Consider the following 22087-nt stretch of genomic DNA (forward strand, 5'->3'; position numbering starts at 1 on the left):
TGATTATTTCCTGCTTCAAAAATGCAGCAACTAATAAGAGTCCCTAACCACCTATACAACTTGGCCTATTTGTGCCCCTCCCCTTGCCAGCTCCTGGATCCGCCCCTGGCCTGTACAAGGGTGCTTTCCTACATGTGAGTAAAAAACAAGGTAGTGTAAGCAATCAATTTTCGACACTCTTATTTCTGCAAACACTACCTTTGCTTTAAACATTCCTCAGACACAAATTTTGGCAAACATATTCCTTGATATTGTACAGATTTTGATGTACCCTAAGTTTGATGTCAATGGCTCCCTCTCTTAACCAGTAACAGCTGAAAAGGTGAGGAGACAACATAATCAGTTACCATCACCATGACGCAATTGTGACCAGGCCTGCGAAAACAGAGCATATGGGTACAAACTACACCCAATCACTGTTACTGGTTGTACGTATCTCACTACTGGAAAGGAATACTTGTATTCCGTAACTTGCATCATAAAACTTATTAAATGCTTACTAAGCGCTAAAAATTGCATTGTAATAGCACGATGGTACAAAGTTATGAGTGATCAAAGTTTGAAAAAGTAGGCAAAAATCATGTGCTCACTTGCCCTATTTCACAGACCCAGTAACAATTATCAGAGCTCACATGTATTCGTGTTTCACATATCAGAAGATTATCTGACCACTGGCTAAAATTCTAAAGCCATCAAAAATTTGATAAAATTCCCATGTAACTATGAGTTCCTAACTGGCATCCATGCAAATTTTCAGCATGTAAATTAAACTTGTGTAACACAAGAGTTATGAATTATTTTGTAAAAATGCACACAGATTGTTTGATAGTTCAACACACGATGGTCATTTAACGGTTTTACAGCAACTAATTATAACAGTGAAACCAGTTCCCTGCCAATGCTAAATCTTCTTTGCTTTATTCTTGATATCCTGAATGCTTTTATAGATAGTGCTATATAGTGTGATGAAAGGCTTGCTCAAAGTCCAATGTAGCACACTATGCATCTTATCAATTTACTAGGTGGTAGTACATTATTCTGGACTATATTCTCACTAACTTCTGCTTTCAGTACAATTGCTATATCCACTTAAATCACGAGTTAGTCTCAACAGTTCAACCATCAAGTTCAACAGTAGCTGTGTTGTGTTTTACTTTGGTGTCTTCAGTGAATGCTGGCCTTAATGTTTTGCCTTGGCTTGTTTCCTTTATTGTTTGGTGTTCAACATTGAAGCAGAAACAGATATTAGACTGCCACAGACTTTAAAGTGACAGACACCAAGTACCATTGAAGGCGCAAGGTTCCAAATCCATAATAACGAAAATACATTTGTGACTCCCTTGGCGCCTGCCTAGAATTGCATGTTGCTTAGCAAGTCACCACTGGGTTTGGGATTCTATTCTGTATCTTTCATCCTTGTAGCATAAGCAGTCAATTATTGGATTGACTCAATTATTGGAATAAACATTTCAATTATTGAATGGGAAATGGCAAAATCGCATGGTATAGAATAGTGGCATGATTGACAATATTTGTGACCAGATTTGTGAAAAAGGGGTCTTTCATACACATCTGATTATATGATCTTAGCTTAGTGTTCAAGACAAATACAAACCTGAATTTTTTTTCATCCATCAACCTACAGTATGTTGGTGCTCACTGCTGTCCAAGTGCCAATCTGTAGTTATGAATTACCAAAGTTCGTAAATTGGATGTGTATGGAAGACTCCTTTTCGCAAATCCGTCACATTTTAGCAATTTGTACCTTCCCCCTCCAAAAGTGATGGTTACCATGCAGAGTTTTGATCCATGTTTGCATTTCTAAATGAATATCTTTGCTATGACTGACCCAATTAGAGTGTGTTAAAAGCTATTATACTTCTACTAATTACGTTTCATGATAAAGAAAATTGACAGTTACAGCTGGGATCCAAGATCTTGCCTGCATTCAACCACTACTTAACTTCTCACCAATTGAGTAGGAAATTTCAGTGTTGGAAACTCTAATAAATGCACACATTTGTATTCCTAGAGCTATGGTCTTGATCAATAATTGTAGAACTGTATTTTCAAGACAACTATTCAGTACACACTCTTTTCATGCACTAAAATTATCTCCAATCTATGGCATGACAGTTGCAATGATCACATGATCTGCTGCAAAAAAATTATTCTAATAAAAGCACATGCATTCCTATTCTACACACTGTTATCATCCACTGGTTTAACTTCTGTGGCATAAGAAAGCAAGGAAAGGGACATAAAGCATACAATGAAACAGCAGTGAAAGCATGATGAAATGGTAGAATACGGATACCTACAGGTACAGTTATGTAATATTAGGCAGGCATCACGTGATTAGTAAGGATAGTCATGTGAATTCTTTGTTTTTAACTGCTTGGCGTAAAATCTTCCCTTTATAGTATACTTCCCTGTAAAGGTATTTTCACAATGCATTTAATGACAGTGGCATAAAAGCTTGTCATTAAGTACTTAATGACAAGCTTGGCATAAAATCTTGTCTTTAGGGTTAAAGAAATGATTGGCATAAAATCTTGTCTTTAGGCATAAAGACAACTTTTGTCATTATACGCCAACGTCTGCACAACCATTTATTTATTTGTTAATTAGCAAAACCCATTGAGGGCATAACGCTAATGTACAAAATCTACTTATACTACCTATACTAATTACAGTTCATTTCATGTGACACTATCTATTAACTACAAATCTACAATTGATCTTCGGATTGAAGGGGTTGGGGTTCCATACAACGAGATCTAGCTAACAATTATGCTGCCATTTTTGATCATCAAACCAGTTTCACCCTGAGATTTCCTTTTTTTAAGTTCAGTGACCAACCTTTTGTGCTTTTCACGTTCAATCTTTGTTCTATCTGGAAGGCTACAAAGACCTTTTAAAACTGATCATGGTGGCGTAGTAAATATGAACGAGAAACGACAATGGCCTTGTCATCTATACACTCAAAACAGACCAATAAAGGTCTGTGCTTATTATCAAACCTTCTTCCCAAGCGTACGACTCTCAGGATTAATTGGGCATTTAAGACCATAACCAGTTTCAACTAAAGATGAAGCAGAAAGTTTGTCAGCCTCTTTGTCTTTAGTGATAGCTAGAACAAATCAAATGATTGTAAATAGTGGCTACTCAACAATATATTATCAGTCTGTACATGTAGCAGCTTGAAAGCTTTTCATACAACCAAATGATCAAGCATGTGTAACAATAGATAATGGTTTGAAGCACAGCCTGAATTTGTAAGCAAGGAACAAATCTGTTCCAAGCATCATGATCTTTGTTGCCATAGTAGCTACCACCGAGGGTACCACTTTTCATCAGATCACTGATATCTGGTTGCCTTGGAATGTAGAATCACACTGCTTTGCTGTCAGACTTTAAATGCCCTCTTCTTATAGAAGTTTCCTTTACTATAGGAAAGTTCAAACATTGAAAACTATACTGCTAATTTTGAAGACATTTCAATAAATTCCCACAGCTGGTCATAAAGTAAAGATCCAGGTTGTCAACCAAGGTACAAAGCAACAGAACATGTAACGCTAACAATTTATATGCCATGCACAGTCATCAAGATTCTCACGTATGCATACACATCTACAAAATTTAGAATATGCATGGACTCGCTGTCTGTCACAAACAAGTCATTTGAGCTCAGACATGAGAGCTAGCTACATGCTATATAGCATAAACATATGTAACCCTGGTCAGGTTACTGGCAATTAGCCAGTGATGCTGTCACCATCACGTAGCATTAATTTTTTGGATATACCTGCAACTAGCACTGACTGCTGAGTATGTATATAGTTCATTGTGAGTCCATTAAAACATCTTGACTGATTGCACAGGGTAAACTGGCTGGCATTGATAATACTGCAATTTGTCCATGCTCCTGTGGTAATCACTGCATGCTTTATCAGAAACCCTGAGTATAGTGACTTGTACGTACATTAATTGTAATAACTACACCCAATCATGAGTGGCCCATTGTCATTTAAAGTTTGCTTGTTAGATGGGGACATGATATGGAGGAGACATCAAGACCATTTAAGACAACATCAAGAAGCCACTGACACTGAGCCATTTGGACCATCTGGGGAAGACCCAAAAACAGAGACTGTTCCCTCACGTCGTAACCCAAGACGCAATTGTACCAAACCTATAAAAGGTATCAGAATTATTTACTATTTAATTATAATTACTCTGTCAATTAAAGAAGATATAGCGAATGACTTGTAATAATGCACGCACATTATTAATTGTAATTACACCAAATCACATGCACCTTGATGTAATAAAACTTAGTTTCAGTTTTGTAAGAATTGCTGTAGTTTCAGCTGCTGTGTTTCATTTGAAGTGGGATGTACCTGTGTGTTTTTTGTAACCATTGTGTGATTTGAATCTTTGAGTGATTATAACACCCTGATCTATAAGTTTCATGTGGAAACTTGACTGCTATATGTACACTGTGGTGTTGCACATGAATCAGACTAATTTAACAAGTCAAGCATTAAAAAGACTTGTACACATGTCCTTTCCATCTGGTGTCACACACATTGTAAACCACACACATTTGTGAACCTTCTTGAACTCTGCCAGAAAGTTATAATTATTTTGTTCTATTTTGATACCACTATGCAATGCCGCATGGTCAGATTTCCAGTAATATTACAGCAGTTTTTTATAGTCTAGCATGCTATAGCTATATGTACGTAAAACACAATTGCAAGTATTATAAAAAAGGCCATAGCTATTATTTTTGACTGGCCAATTTTCCTTGATCTGTATCAGAAGAAAAAGTGTTAAATATAATTTGATCAATGCTGAATCAGTCTGCCGTTGGTTACATGTGCATATACACACTGAAACAATGTTTTGGCTCTGGCATGCAGCAACAGCTAACCATCCTTCCGAAAAATTTCTTGCTCAGACTGGCTCAGACACTATAGTAATATAATGTATGATATTTATAGCTACTTCTGTGTACGCCCTCCAGTGCCTAACTGGTAAAGAGGATAAGAATAGAATAACTTAATTGTGTGTGTGATTTTGATGCACAGGCTACGCCTCTATATCCAAATTTAGTTTATAATTTAATTAATTAAATAATTAATTTAAAATATACCCGCTCCCAGAGAAGTCACACATGGCCTTAATTGCACATGGCTAATCTGCTATCTCTGTCCCTGAATCACCTGTACTGAAGCTTTAACCATCTTAAGACGCTTCGTGTACGGCTAAATCTTCACTCTTGTCCACTTTGAAACAATGGCACACTACATTATGTTGAGATAGCTACTGACCACTGATGGGGCCCGAAAACCCGCGAAAACAGCAGCTCTCACAAGCTTTCAGCCTATAGAGCGTTGCATACGGAATTTAAAAAGTACGCGCGATCATGAAAGCATCGATCCACGCGTACGTGCATGCATGCCTTAATTATACCCCTTCCGGTCTGGTCCGTAAAATAGACCTTCTAAACACCTAGCTTGCTAAGCAGGAGCTTCCGGTCCGACGGTCCGGTCCGGGCGATTTGGGCACACTTTGGACTGGCCGGAATCTGGGTGGCCTGCATGCAGATCAAGTCACGATGGGGTTGGCTTTTTTTTCACCCCTTCTAGGTATTTGTCCCGTTTCACTTTAGGATATTTAGCTCAAAGATTTTCGATTAGGCTCCTAGGCTATGGGTAAACACCTCGAACAGGCTCTGCCTTCTGTGTACACCCTCCAGTGCCTAACTGGTAAAGTAGATAATAATAACGACTTATAAATTTTCACGCATTATTTTTTTCCGGATAGTGTTGTGCATGTTATACCGGATACTAATCTGATCTTGTACACACATTGCCAGGGCACGTTGCTCTAAGCTGTGTTTCCTGCCAGGCTGACAGTACAAAGGGAGGGTGAAAATCACTTTAGGGGGAGACGCCTCTTTCTCCCGTTCTGCCGTTTTTTCAGCACCAGAATGTTTTCTCATATCATAGTCGTGATTGGCAACCCGGCTCAGTGCCAGTCTGGCGTTAGACAATCACAGAACTACTCACAGCCATTGTTGAAACTGAGTATGAAGCATTTTGTGGTTTAATTCTTGTTAGTATTAACCAACACCAGTTTGATGGATGTGTCACAGTGTTATCACTGAAGTGTTAACAGTAGAGGCTGGAGTATTACCAACTCTTTTTATTAATGTATTTATTATCAACTCTTGGTGTTATGAACACCATGGTAGTTAACTGAACAAGCCCTTTAGTGTCGATTTTGTTTCTGAGCAGATAGCAATTGCCAAGATGCATTTTTGATTGTGTATTACTGAACAATGTGGATGTTCCTTTCCCTATGGATGGCAGTGCTGACTTCTGTATATTTACATAATTTTTTATCACTGATTCATGATGTGGTCATGATTATGTGTGATGATCTGTGATCACGTGTATTGAGTACGATATTCTTAATTTATTTTCTAGATGAGATTCTGAGCGAGTGATTATAACCAAAGAACCCCAATCTGTGGAACATTTTCTTGGTGATTGCATACAGCCGAGATGAGTTTGATGATTTAATACTTCCACAATAGGAACAAAGATAGGAAATTCAATATGGGTATACCTGTATGGGCGAATTTCTTTTCAACTTAGAGAAAAATTTATTCATTGTTTTTTCCAGATAATGTTGCACATGTTGTACGGGATACTAACTTGCTACTGACGTGCACATTGGTCACAATGTCGTGTTCCCTGCCAGGCTGACAGCACAAAAGGAGGGAGAGGATGACTTTAAGGGGAGACCAATTAAGAGGCCTAATTAAGAGCCCTCTTTTCTCATGCCATTTTTTAGCAGCAGAACGTTTTCACACATTGTGATTGACAGCCTCCACTGATTTGTCAGTACAGAGCTCCTCACAGTCATTGCTGAAACTGAGTGTGTGAGTATGATGGAGCTTGTGTACTGAAACAGCCAACTACCAGTTTGACAGTGCGTGTTAAAACATGAGTGAGTATGAATAGACTGAAAAGGCAGAAATGCATTTGGTTATGCGTGTCATGTTATTGTTCAGTCAGACAGCTATCGAGATATATGGTGTGTATGTGTAGTTGAGGGTACATCTAAAGAGTATTAAGGGATTTCTGTTGACAGTGAAGCTGTTGTTTCTGAGTGTTGGCTTCCTCTCTTTGTTACGATCTATGTCCTTGTACAGTATAAACTGATACATGTGTGGTTAATCTATTGTAGCAAGTTCTTACTGGCTGATATGTAACCAGATCATGACCTAGTGCACTTGTATACAGTAGAACTACCATATAATGGACACTTTGAGACCAACTAAATGAAATAGTACTGACAAAAAAGGAAAAATTGTGTTTGAGCAGAATTCCTTATATTATTATATAGGGAAATCCATTCAACAATGTCTGCAGGAATAAAATTTAGGTTTGTAAGTAGGTTAGTACTGCTGAACCGATTGACCCCAGTTCAATCACAATAAAGACAAGTGTCAAGCACTGGGTTTAGTAAAAGAAATAGTAATTAGCATAGATTTGGCATAATATCCATTATCCTAAAGTTCCACTAGTTAATCCTACATTTATTGTACAGATCATTACACTATAGGAAGGATCATCTGCAAGGAGACAAGTATATAGCTGTACCAAAGAGTATTTTAACACTCATAATCAATTAATTAGGTATGACAGCTGCAGCAACCTGCAATTCCCATATGTGGGTGTTTTCTCCGTTGCTTAAAGTCAGACTAGTTGCCTACAAGTAACAACCTTCAATCCTAATATTATATGGGCATAATACCAAAGATGCATGCCAATAGACAGTAGCATACAGTCCCGATAAGTGGGTGCTGTTCCACATATCCCTAAAGACGCATTCTCGAATATAAGTTTCTTGAGTACATACAACTGCATTTCCATCAATACTTTGTTAATTTATCTCACATCTCAACTGGAAAGCGTATAAGACCCATTCGATCCAGACAAAATACGACCCAAATGATGAAGATAATCTGGATGACCCAACCCAATTATAACGTTGATGCAAGTAATAAAAAATAGATAAACTTCAAGTTCACAGCCTAATGAAAAGTAGGTACGCTTTAAAATGTTTATCTTAAAGCTATAAAATGAGGCATTGATTCCACTGCAACATGATGAAAAGTGCTCAGTTGTGATGTATCCAAGAACTGATATCAATGGTGTATGGCATAACTTCGTTACCAGTTGTTTTAATCAAGTCTGACGATACGCTATCACAAAATTGGCCAAACATATGCTTAATAGATGTGAATCTGTAACTTCTTTATAGTCATTAGCTAGGCATACTTAAATCAGTGAAGGACAAGTACATTTTAAAGTATAAGTAGCAATTAAAATACTTGTATGTGTACAAGTGCATTTAAAATGTCAACTGCTTACTTATTACAAATAACTTGCACTACTACACTAACACTACTGCAGCCCTTTGGTGGGTGTGTATGTATTCAGTTCCTGTGCTAGCAAAAGTGTATACACAACATGATTAACAACTCATGTACCACTTGATAAATGCAAGTGCACTGATAATCAGATAAGATGTAGGGGGTATGGAATACTCTGTATCGGCCTTCTTTAGGATTAGATTGAAACCATATAATATGGTCTTGTGATAAACGAGTATTTAGATACACACACATACAGTACTGCAAACATAGGCTTGCAGAAACATGGGTGGAACAGCCAACGTAGTGAGCATACATACTCTATGCAATACATCAAAAATACAACTGTGATAGAATAAGGGACACTTGAGTTTACTTTCTCAGTTTAACAAGGATAGGCCATAGCCCTCATCAATTAGTTTTGCAAGGGTGCTTCCAACTTTAAATATGTCTTCCTGTAGTCTCCATCCTTAAATGCACGTTCACAGTCCAGCAATGCCAGATTGTTGAATTTCGTATCTTTATTCCTGTATTACATCATCAAACTCATTTCGGCTGTATTCAAGTACTGTGAGAAATGGGCTTGTTCCACACCTCATTCAGACCGGAGTTCTTTGGTTACAATCACTCGCTCAGAATCTCAATGTGAATCCATCTAGCAATAACGAATATCGTACTCAATACACACGTGATCACAGATCATCGCACATAATCATGACCACATCATCACATGACACAGTGATAAAAACATTATGTAAAATATACACAAAGTCAGCACTGCCATCTTTGTAGGGCAAGAAACATCTGAGTTGGAAACGTTACTTCCTATTGTGATGGCTATAACATTGTTATAAATAAATAGCTGCCTGTCACAACTTGCACATACCATGTCTTCGTATTGGAAGTAAAAGGATTCACATTGTTCTGTAATAGGATGGCACCATGACATAATCAAAAATGTTTCTTGGCAATTGCCGTCTGCTCAGAACCAAAACCGACACTAAAGGGCTTGTTCAGTTAACTACAGTATTCATAACACCAAGAGTTGGTAATGCACCTATCAATGTTAAGCCCCACTACCCCCCTCCCGGGATTACTAGGGGATTAGTGGGAGATTTTGGCCTGATTTGATCTGAAATTCTGCCCCAATAGTGGGGTATTTGATCGTTCTAAATTTTTGGCATTTGTTAAACCGCAAGCTACATAAACTGTTTCCTGAAGTGTATTGCAGTCATACTACGTGGGGATTTGACCACTAGTCGTGCCCCCATGGGTGGAGTATTTGATTTTTCAAAAAGTCAAATCCCCACCCATTTCCCCTTTATACCCGGGAGGGGGGAGGTGGGGGATAATATTGATAGGTGCATAATACTCCAGCTTCTACTGTTAACACTTCAGTGCACTGTGACACATCCATCAAACTGGTGTTGGTTACTAAAAAGAATTAAAACACAAAATGCTTCATACTCACTTTCAACAATGGCTGTGAGTAGTTCTGTGATGTGATCAGCTCAGCTGGTTTGCCCAGGGGGTGAAAACCCCAAATGGTACAATCAAATACATACATACATACATGCAATTTGATAATTAATTACAGTAGTGAAGGTTAAGTACGTAAATAAATTCATCCAAATTTCTTGATTCTATTATATTAATTGGCAACTCATTCCAGTCTTTAACAGTTCTAGGATAATAACTATATTTATAGGTGTTGAGGGTTGCTTGTGGCAGAATGAAATGATTGGGGGTGATGTTGCCTGGTACAAAATTGAGTTCTTTGATAATGTGAGGGGATGGAGATCGGTAGTGTATTATTAATTATTTTATAGAATAGTGTTAATCTTGATGACTGACGGCGTTAGCTTAGAGCAACGTGCCCTGGCAACGTGAGTACCAGAGCAGGTTAGTATCCGGTATAACATGCGCAACATTATCCGGAAAAAAAAATAATGCGTGAAAATTTCTGAGTCCAAAGTGTGCCCAAAAAAATTTTGCCCGATCCGGTCCGTAAAAGACACCCCCCAATTATTATTTCATTGATATCCTCCACCCGTCGTTCGAAGCTCTAGAGCACTGGAGGAAAACTAAATCGGACTTCACCTCTCATGCTACATAGTGACTTCAAATCTTTACTAGATCACCCTACAGCACCATCATGTTGCAAAATACACTGGAAAAGGTACGAAATCTTTCATTTTCGAATTGAGCTAGGTAGGGCTCCTGGCGAGCTCCTGGAATTCTACATCACATGGAATCACAGAAACAATGACTGTCACCAGTGGCGGATCCAGGATGGGGCATTTGGGGCAAATGCCCCCCCCCCCTTCAAGAAATTGCATACAAGATCGAGATACTCTAATAGAGCAGTCAATTACTCTAATAAAGCAGTCACAATGTTCATGAGGCAGTGTAGCTTACCTATGAAGCTATAAATAGGATTTTATTTTACATAACAGACGTGATATAGTTGGTAAGGATAACTAGCTATTATTGTTGTGACCTTTTTTTTTTTTTTTTTTTTTTTGGTCTTCAACTGTTTTTCAGAAAGGTGCCCCCCCTCTTTCCAAACTCTGGATCCGCCCCTGGTCACAGTGCAGACCTCTCAACTCTTCACCGTGAGACTCAAGTTTTTGGGCCTCTTCTCAAGGTCTCACGGTCAGGTGCTAATTTCTCAAGGTCGCGCTCCAGATCTCAAGAATTCTCAAGGTTTTCGCCTATAAATAAAACTCAAACCCACAATTGAAAACTTTTCGTAAACTCAATATAAGAAATGGTACTCACGTGATAAATATTTAAAATTTATGGCGCTCAAATCTATAGAAGACTGGAGCCAACCTGTAACTCATGGCTGTATTACAGCATGGTAAGGTGACTTCTCGTTTTTGTTTAGTAGTAAATAAGTTTTTCTAGCATTAATCAACTTTGAATGGACTTGGTTACTAAGATAGATGATGGGAAATATATCACGTGCCAGAGCAGAGGCCAGATTCGGACCTAGTGAAAGGATTAGTGATACCTACAATCATCACAAAGATAGCCATAAAGCTGAATAAGCAGACGTATGATTCATGTGATACTATGCCATGCTTGGAATTCCAGGTTGCTTAGATTCTATGTGTATAACACCTGTAACAAAATATTTGGTCCGGGTACATAAATGGTCCGGCCAGACCACATATGTTCGAAATAAATGGTCCGGCTGGACCAGCTGTGACAACAAAAATGGTCCTACCCGAGCAAAACTGGTCCGGGTTATAAAATTAATGTCAATGGTAAAGCTAAGCCACTCGTCACTAGACTCACTACTTGTCATCACAGATTAGCTATAGCCCATAGTATAATATTATACTGAGTGACAAAAATAATTGTTATAGCTACGTATACGTACCATATAACTATTGCCGTACATAGTTTCAGCCACGTCTCTTTGACAGAGGCTAGGCAGAACCAGGGCCACTTGGATCCCAGGCCCTGGGCAACCATAATTGTACACTACAATAATTATAATAACATGAAGATCGAGATACTCTAATAGAACAGTCAACGTACAGCAGTCTGGTAAATCTTCAGTAATATATAACAGCTACAAATAAGCTGCTGAAACTAGCCACATGTTAAGTCACCCAAAAGTTGATTGGATAAGAAAAAAGCATAGATATGATTTATTATTTCTTTTTACAGAAAAATGTATAAGCTATGGCCTGACACTATTAATTTTGCATAAACATGAAACCTGAAGATGTCATAGAAGATGTCTTTATTATGGAACCATGAAACCTGAAGATGTCCTGTGTAAACATGAAACCTGAAGATGTCCTTAAACATGAAACCTGAACTGTCTTTATTATTTCTAATTTATAGAGTGTCAGTCAATTTTTATATTCCGGCATACATTTTCAGGAACTACGTTGTGAGCAAGGATTTAATATTTACGTTCAGTGTAGCATCAACCATATTAAATGCTTCAGATAGCTATAATTACACTGCAAATTCCCACGCCAGCATAATTGGCGGGTGCATGCACGGCAAACTGGTCCAGGAGGTGGACCGTTTATGTTCAGCCCGGACCATTTATGCACTGGCATGGGTGGTCCGGGGAGACCAGTTATGTAAGCACAAGTGGTCCGGCCGGACCATTTGTGACAGCATAAATGGTCCGCCCGGACCTTATATGCCCGGACCATTTGTGCGTTGACACACCATAGAGCGTAGGAATAAGCTGCGAATAACAGCAGTATGTATGCAGTATAGCTAGTTCATGCTTGTTGACATTCTTTATTAATAAAATGTGTGTGTGCGTGAACCCCACTGTTGCATGAGACCATGCACTCGGGGTGTCTCAAGGTTAACTGCAGTTCCAAGTTGAGAGGTCTGAATGACTGCTACTACTGCCAAACATTTTGTTCCATCTTTTATCATCATTCTAAACAAAATTAGGTGATCAGTGCAGCATCAGAAGTGCTGGAAAGGACTTCAGCATCATTGAGAGAATCCTGTGAAATGAAGCACAAAAATTTTGACACTCGTCACCCATGCAGATGGTGAGAATTAAGTCTCAGATCCTTTCCAAGCTAACAGTATAGATAGACTATGCACCCAACCTTATCAGAATACTGTGAAGAATATTTGGCTTTACTAGTCTTGGCTGGTAGGGCAGTTTGAATTTGAAAAATCGTGCTTCGTTTTGTGATTATTGAAAGAAAGCAGCCCTGTGTTGGGAATCAAACAAATCATTTGCTTATTACTGTGTGTACTTTCTAACTACAACAACTCTAGATAAGATCTGGCTAAGTAGCAAGTTTCATCCGGCCATCTGTGTGGAGCACGAAATATTAAAAATAAATTTATGTCTCGCAAGATATAAAATTCGATATTTCTGTAAGACAACAATCATGCTTCCGGTTTCATGGTGGACCTAGCAATGGTATACTACGATGAACATCCCACATTCTTATTTTGTAGGGGGGGGGATCAATTCATAAAATTTGATTTTTTGGTTTGCAGACCCTAAGTTGGGTGAAAGTCAAGTCTCGGGATAAGGTGATGTTGAACAATGAAAAACTCATTTCCCTAGTCTTATGCATTGTTCCGTTATGCTTGGCTGAATACATTACTCAGTTAGTTAGTTATGGTACCACCCAAATACAGTACGTCATCTTGCAAGAGTTCAAGTGTTTAAAAACTCTAATTAAAGGATGTGGCATCCTTTCACTCACTCATATTCATCCCAAGCAAAACGGGGTAAATACTTGTGAGCAAAACAGGTGCCATGCCCTTTAATTAGTGATTTTTTAAATTGCTCACACTTCGTGAGACAACATTGCATTTGGATGGTACTGTAGTTAGTTTTTCAGTAAGTAGAAAACTCAATTAAATAGGAAATTTTTTAAATTCCATAGAAACTTGTTGGAAAGATTTGGGCTCTGAAGGCATTTTGGGCTTGGTTATGCAATATCACTAAGTTGTCTTGAATGAAAGTGAGGCTATTTTTGGGTGTTTTGAAGGGTAAGAAAGCCCAAAAGTCCATGATCCCTAGTATACAGTACTGTATGATACACAAAATGTAATATAGATAGAATCTTATAACTACACACACATTTTGTATAATAGTTTCAGAAAATGACTATGACATCATAAGGTTTGGTGGCTGCTCAAGAAATTGCTTGTACATTTCTGTTCATTGTATGTGAATGGTCTATTTACCCAGATCAATGTCACTGTTGAAAATATTTCAACACTACTATCCAAGACTTGTGTGCTTATTGCCAATGGATGATAACTTGTTCTTAGCAAATTTATATGGAAACAAGCTCTTACCTGGTGATTTGAAAGCAAGTATTATGTCATTATCCACATCAGCAAAAAAGGCTACAAAGTTTCTGGATGCTGTAATTGAGCCATCTATTAACATTAATGAGACAGAACAGTTTAAGTTGTTGCTATCAATCATGAATTATAGCGGTAACAGCACAGTGAAAATTTTAGCAGAAGAAATTATTAGTAAACTAAACCATGAGCAATCCAATGGTCAGACAGGTGAGCACAATGTTCAACATTATATTGTACAGATTCCTCCCACCCTTATATAAAATCATATCCAGTAAGAGCTAATAAGCACATACAGTAGTGCACTTATGAGCTCCTGGATATTGTCATAGAAACTTTAACTTCATGCAGTGTTTCTTTCATTAGGAAATTCCTTGCAATCATCTACTGTTCACCAAAGTTCGAAAAGTAAGTTGCTACGTAGCTGCAGTGTACATTTGTATATACATCCATATTACTATATTCTTTGTTTTCACAGGGCCAGTAGTTATTGATGGTCTACACAACAATTTATGCACTACATACAAAAAGAACAGATGCAAACCTGCTGGAGCAGAATGGCCACCCAACCAACCTAAATCAATTGTTAGTGTTGCAGTTATGCATTACAGAGGTGGACGAACACGACAAGAATTGTTTGAAATAGCTAAACGACATAAGGAAGGTTCTTATGGAATAGACAAGGTAGTTTCATCACATTGTAAGCCTCCTGCCGCAAAAAAAAAAAACGTGTTTTGATCACTCCAGGGTAACAAAAGACATATCAAATCCTACAAGTCATTCAAACAATGATATAGGTTCCACTGTGAAAAAAGAGGGATATAAGATGGTATTTCCAGTGGCTTATTGAATACAAAAAAGCTTGATATAACCTGTATTATACTAACAATCTCATGTAAGGCTTTAGTTAATGTGTTAAACATACTGAAACCATATATGTGATGGTATAGTGTGGGTATTATATTCGATATAAGCTATTTCAGGTAATGTGGTAAATAAACTGAAACCATATATGTAATAGTATAGTATGCATTATACTAAACTATAACATGAGTATAATACAGGGTTTATATTAAGGCTTATTTGTATTCAATAAGCCACTGGAAATACCATATTATATCCCACCTTTTTCACAGTGTTCCAGTTCCAATGATTTTCCTAAAAGTATACTAATAGAGGGTGTACCTGGTATAGGCAAAACTGTGTTAGCAAAGGAAATATCATATTGTTGGGCCATTGGTGAAATCTTGGTAGAAATTGATTTGCTATTATTGATTTACCTTAGAGATCCAAGTCTACACACAATCCAAACTATTCAGCATCTTCTTCAAGTTTACACCTCTTGTAACACTGCCTTTCTTTTGAGTGAGTACTTAAAGGAGACATGTGGAAAAGGTGTGGCTTTTGTGTTCGATGGATTTGATGAATATCCAGCCTCATTACGACAGAGTTCCTATATTGCAAAGCTCATTGCTGGTACTGTTCTAACTGAAGCCATAGTGGTTGTAACTTCTAGACCAAGTGCTACAATGTTTCTACATGACCGAGTTGATAGAAGAATTGACATCCTTGGATTTGCCAAAGAAGAGCGAGAATTGTACATTTCAGAATCACTCAAAGATTCACCTGATAAGATACCAGAACTTTATAAATATCTCAAGCGTCAACCCACAATTAATGGATTTTGTTATATTCCTCGTCATTTAGCAGTGCTCTTGTACCTGTTCCAACATCAGAGTCATTTACCTGAAACGCTAACTGACATGAATGAATCCTTTATTGTTCATACAATATATCGATTTATAAAACAGAAACTAACTCCATGTGGTGTAGTGTACAAATTATCAGATATACCTAAACCTTTCTTGATACTGTTGTGAAATTGTCACAGCTTGCTTTTAAAGGATTACAGGAAAATCAGTTAGTATTTACTTTTGATGAGATCAAAGAAGTGTGTCCTGACATTAATGACATAGCTACCAGGAGCTATTAACATGTTTGGTTTACTACAAGCTGTAGAACATTATCCTCAAGAAGGAGCAGGAACAACCACTTCATTTAATTTCCTTCACTACACAATGCAAGAATATTTAGCTGCTTACTATGTTTCTACCCTTAGTGATGAGGTGCAGTCATCACTGATGAAAGATACGTTTTGGGATGATCATTTTAATTTTATGTGGATGATGTATGTTGGCATTAATGGAGTAAACTCAGACCATTTTGTCCATTTCATTAGTGAAGGGAAAGTATATAAAAGAAAAGATAGTTTGAGAGTATCGGGTTCTATTCAAAAAGACAAGCGGAAGCGATTACATGTATTTCAGTGTTACATGGAGGCTAAGAATAAGACAGAAGTACCAGGCATAATTTCTTCAATGTTTAAGGATGGTAAAGTTAGCATTGTAAGTGTAACATTACTTCCTAATCACATTTCATCATTAACATCCTTCCTGTCTCATTCTTCAATCACATGGAAGGTACTAGAATTAGAGAATTGCCATCTTGGAGATATTGGAATGGGCATTTATAATTGAAAGTGTAGAAACAACATCATCACTGGAGTATGTTGACCTCAGTGGAAATGACTGTTCCCCATGGGGTGTGTATTGTGTGATCATCAGACAATGTAGTCTAGATAGTTTAACATTGTGTGGAGACTATGGAATAGAGGAACACTTTGTTAGCATACAAAAAAGTTTTAAAATAAATCCAGCACTAGTATCAATTACTGTAACACTGTGTAATATTGAAGAAGTTGGAATTAAGGCAGTAAAAGCAAATATATTTAATATTCAGACAATTAAGTTGCCATATGGAAAAGTTGATAGTAAAAAAATCTAAAAGTTCACAAATGTCTTTCTTCACACAACATTGTCACCTTGTAGTACAACTAGTGATGGTACTAGTGATAAAGTGATAAATATTAATATTTTATGGGATAAACCGAATGACTCAACAACTGTTTCATTACACATGTCTCATCAACTCAGTGGAGACGTTGAAGTATCACTACTAGCACTTGGATTGTGTAACAACAAGACATTGCAAACACTTAATATATCTCATAATGACATATCTGATAATGGAATAGTAGCTATTTGTGATTGTCTCAAAAATAATTCCACATTAAAAGATCTTAATGTGTCAGGTATATACTTCACTAGTGTGAAAGCAAAACCAATTGTCGAAGCTCTTCAAGTAAACAATGGCTTACAGACACTTGACATTTCCAGCTGCAACATATGTGATGACGATATGGTAGCCATTAGTAGATGTCTCAAGAGCAACACAACACTCAAAGTATTAAATGTATCCAATAATTATATAACTAACATAGGAACAAAAGATATTGATGATTTTGAAAGTGTGCTACAACAACTTGACATTTCAAACAACAGCATAAGTGATGATGGTATGTTAGCCATTAGTAACTGGCTCAAGAATAATACAACACTGCAAGTATTGAATGTGTCCAGTAATCACATTACTAGTACAGGAACAAAAGGATTGGAAAGTGTTTTTCATGTTAACAGCGTGCTGCAGAAACTTGACATTTCTAATAATAGGTTATCTGATGATGGAGCACTGGATATTGGTAATTGTCTCAACTGTATTAGTTCTCTATCAGAACTCAATATTTCTCACAATGAAGTAACTGATGAAGGAGCTTTTCAGTTAGCTAAAACCATTACATCAAATTCATCACTACTACACCTTGATATCTCTAATAACTACATTGGTATTAATGGACTGATGTCCATTATAGAAGTGTCAAAAGAGAGCTCATTAAAAGTTCTCAATACAACATATAATAATGTTACGAAGTCTGACTATACTAAAATTCAGCAGTATTTTAAAAATTTGCACTGCATGGTTTCAATGAACATTTATGCATCTTGGAATAAGGTAATAATGACTAATGATAACTGTTGTTTTATGACAACAAAGTTTTGTTTGTTGTACAAAATATTTGATGATCATGAATATGTGGATACTTCTGATGTTAATGAGATCAAAGAAGACATCTGGTTAATCAAGAAAATAAGAAGTGTTGAGTATAGGGTAAAATTTCTAGCCAGCTGTATTAAGGAAGATACCATACTACAAACAATCGATACATCTAATATATTACCTGGAAGTAAGTACTTTAAATTTTTTGTAGAAGCCATTACAGTAAACAGAACTTTACGAAAACTTGATATTTCAGCTAACCATTTATCTGATAATGGAGCTGTGGCCATGGGTGACTGTTTAGAAAATAACAATAGCTTGATAGAACTCAACATGAGCATGAATAAGATTCATAATGAAGGAGGACAGAAATTGGCTGAAGCTCTTAAAGTAAATACAAGTTTAGAAAAACTATACATTTCATCTAATCAGATATCTGATGATGGAGCGGTGGCTATGGGTGACTGTTTAAAGAATAATAATTCCTTAAGAGAACTCAACATGAGTGGGAATAAGATTCATAATGAAGGAGGAAAGAAATTAGCTGAAGCTGTTAATGTAAATACAAGATTAGAAAAACTTGACATTTCATCTAATCAGATATCTGATGATGGAGCGGTGGCTATAAGTGACTGTTTAAAGAATGATAATTCCTTAAAAGAACTCAACATGAGTGGGAATGAGATTCATAATGAAGGAGGAAAGAAATTAGCTGCAGCTGTTAATGTAAATACATGTTTAGAAAAACTTGACATTTCATCTAATCAGATATCTGATGATGGAGCAGTGGCTATGGGTGACTGTTTAAAGAATAATAATTCCTTAAGAGAACTCAACATGAGGGAGACTAATATCCATAATGTAGGAGGAAAGAAATTGGCTGAAGCTCTTAAAGTAAATACAAGATTAGAAAAACTTGTTGTTTCATCTAATTATATAGCTGATGGTGGAGTGGTGGCTATGAGTGACTGTTTAAAGAATAATAATTCCTTAAGAGAACTCAACATGAGTGGGACTGATATCCATAATATAGGAGGAAAGAAATTGGCTGAAGCTCTTAAAGTAAATACAAGATTAGAGAAACTATACATTTCATTTAATTATATATCTGATGATGGAGTGGTGGCTATGAGTGACTATTTAAAGAATAATAATTCCTTAAGAGAACTCAACATGAGTGGGAATAAGATTCATAATGAAGGAGGAAAGAAATTGGCTGAAGCTCTTAAAGTAAATACAAGATTAGAAAAACTTGATGTTTCATCTAATTATATATCTGATTATGGAGTGGTGGCTGTGAGTGACTGTTTAAAGAATAATAACTCCTTAAGAGAACTCAACATGAGTGGGAATAAGATTCATAATGAAGCAGGAAAGAAATTGGCTGAAGCTCTTAAAGTAAATACAAGATTAGAAAAACTTGATGTTTCATCTAATTATATATCTGATTATGGAGTGGTGGCTATGAGTGACTGTTTAAAGAATAATAACTCCTTAAGAGAACTCAACATGAGTGGGAATAAGATTCGTAATGAAGCAGGGAAGAAATTGGCTGAAGCTCTTAAAGTAAATACAAGATTAGAAAAACTTGATGTTTCATCTAATTATATATCTGATGATGGAATGGTGGCTATGAGTGACTGTTTAAAGAATAATAACTCCTTAAGAGAACTCAACATGAGTGGGAATAAGATTCATAATGAAGGAGGAAAGAAATTGGCTGAAGCTCTTAAAGTAAATACAAGATTAGAAAAACTTGATGTTTCATCTAATTATATATCTGATTATGGAGCGGTGGCTATGGGTGACTGTTTAAAGAATAACAATTCCTTAAGAGAACTCAACATGAAGTTCAATAATATTCATAATGAAGCAGGAAAGAAATTGGCTGAAGCTGTTGAAGTAAGTAAAAATTTAGAATATTCTATCTAATTAGATATCTGATGATGGAACAGTGGCTATGGGTGAAGAATAAAAGAACTCTATAACAATGAATTTTGTAGTGAAGAAATTGGCGGCTGAAGCTCTTAAAGTAAACACAAGTTTAGAAAAGCTTTCTAGTGCACGAAACTATTAATATAGTACTGATAACCAATATGAACACTGTACGCCTGATAACATAATTTACCACAATGAAATTCAACTCAATAGTTTATTTATCATTCTAGTGTAAACTCATTTAATTGAATTCTAATACAATATTGAAGTTTGCACTGGATATAATTAAATTACATGTACATTAGCTATGCACCAATTGAGTGCTGCCTTATGGCACTGTATCCGGACTACCGTTATGTTGATAGCATTAAGATATCTTATGGTTAATAATATTATTATGTGTGGTTGGGCTGTATAGCACATGTACCTGAGGTTATTTTGAGTAAAAATCCCTGCGTTGGCATCATTGTTACTATATATACTAATGCCAAAGTGGAAATGTTCCCACACATCTTATGTTGAAACAGCTACCATCATTCATTCATTTGGCCTCTAACTTTGTGACTGTCTTTGGTCAGGCTGGCAGACAGTTTAAAGATTAACTTCACTTCAGGTTAAGGTTAACTTCACTTCAGGTCACATTTTCTAGACTTTCTTTTCCGCAATAATAATAACTGCCCTCACAACCTGCACTGATTGCTCTGAAACAATGAACCTTATTATATTGGCCTAAACATCAAGCATAAGGTATTATATCTGTTCTATACCATATGAGTATTTTGTACCGTATGCTTATGGTATGTACCATAATATGCGTATGGTACTGTACATACCATACGTGTACGGTATGATTTACCATACCAATGATACGTACCATATGCGTATTATGCCTTTTCTCAGTGTCTTCTAGCCTTGCCATCACCTAGCTACATTGGTCTACCTTTACAAGCATTTCTAGTTGAGTAAACGTAGAACACAACATAATAATCTGCGTAGCTGTATCTATAAATTTATTCATCAGCACACACATTAATTTTATCCTTGCCATGCCCCACTATAGTCCTACTGATGTACCTAAATCTTATGTACATTATCACACGTTGTCTGCAGAACTTCACATGAATGGTACTGTGTATGCTACTTTATAGCTATCATATGCATGCAGATGGTCTTGTATACTCAATTATAATTGTGGATAGCTGACAATTTACAACACAATTGCTGGGTAAATAAGTAAGGAGAGCAATTACAAGGTGCATGGTAGCTAGTAAGTTCTAACTAAATTATATACATACTGCTTGTGCAAAGCTAACAACTTAAAAAATGAACTTTGTAAGTGTCATCAGTTGTGCAACATGGCCCTTACTGTCTTTGCATCTTTATCTGCTACACTCTTCTTTTGAGGGTCCATTTTCTTGTTTAAATACTGTAAATAGTACCGCCACTAACAGTGGATAATCATTACATTATACTTCTCCAGCTCATCTGATTGAAATTGTCTGCTCAACACTCCTTTAGTGTTACCAGGCATTAATTTCCATTTTAAAGTGGAAGCGTACTAGGCTAAACAATAGATTATCTAGCAACAATAGAATAAAATATTAAATTTTAATGAATTAATATATATATATGTATGGCTGAAAAAAATTAGCTCGATTTGGATGCAAATTAATATGACTGCTATGTTTTAGCCAATCAGAATGCAGTATTTTTAATGTGTATTTATTATGTTTATGTTAAGCTACAACATTACTTCTACTGGCTTAGTGTTTATATTTAAAACATGCATTCCAATGATATTCATTGATCGTGAATATCAATATGCTGGCACAGTTCTACAGCATTACAGAAACCAATGTCTTTTGTCCTAAATAATCCTTTAGAAGATCAAACTTCAAGTTTTCTGAGTAA

At 36.5% G+C, this 22087-nt stretch overlaps 1 protein-coding gene and 1 long non-coding RNA gene across 2 annotated transcripts; both read left to right on the forward strand.

Moving 5' to 3' along the window:
* The first annotated feature begins 14062 nt into the window (after positions 1-14062).
* Positions 14063-15040, forward strand: LOC136258615 (uncharacterized). Its single transcript, XR_010702882.1, has 3 exons — positions 14063-14494; positions 14651-14692; positions 14763-15040. It is a non-coding gene; the product is annotated as an uncharacterized lncRNA (long non-coding RNA).
* A 47-nt stretch (positions 15041-15087) lies between these two features.
* Positions 15088-20449, forward strand: LOC136258614 (protein NLRC5-like). Its single transcript, XM_066051956.1, has one exon. The coding sequence runs from the start codon at positions 17261-17263 to the stop codon at positions 20168-20170; it is 2910 nt and encodes a 969-aa protein (XP_065908028.1). The 5' UTR covers positions 15088-17260; the 3' UTR covers positions 20171-20449.
* The last annotated feature ends 1638 nt before the right edge of the window (positions 20450-22087 follow it).

This window comes from Dysidea avara, chromosome 6 (assembly GCF_963678975.1).
Source record: "Dysidea avara chromosome 6, odDysAvar1.4, whole genome shotgun sequence".
Lineage (NCBI taxonomy): Eukaryota > Metazoa > Porifera > Demospongiae > Dictyoceratida > Dysideidae > Dysidea > Dysidea avara.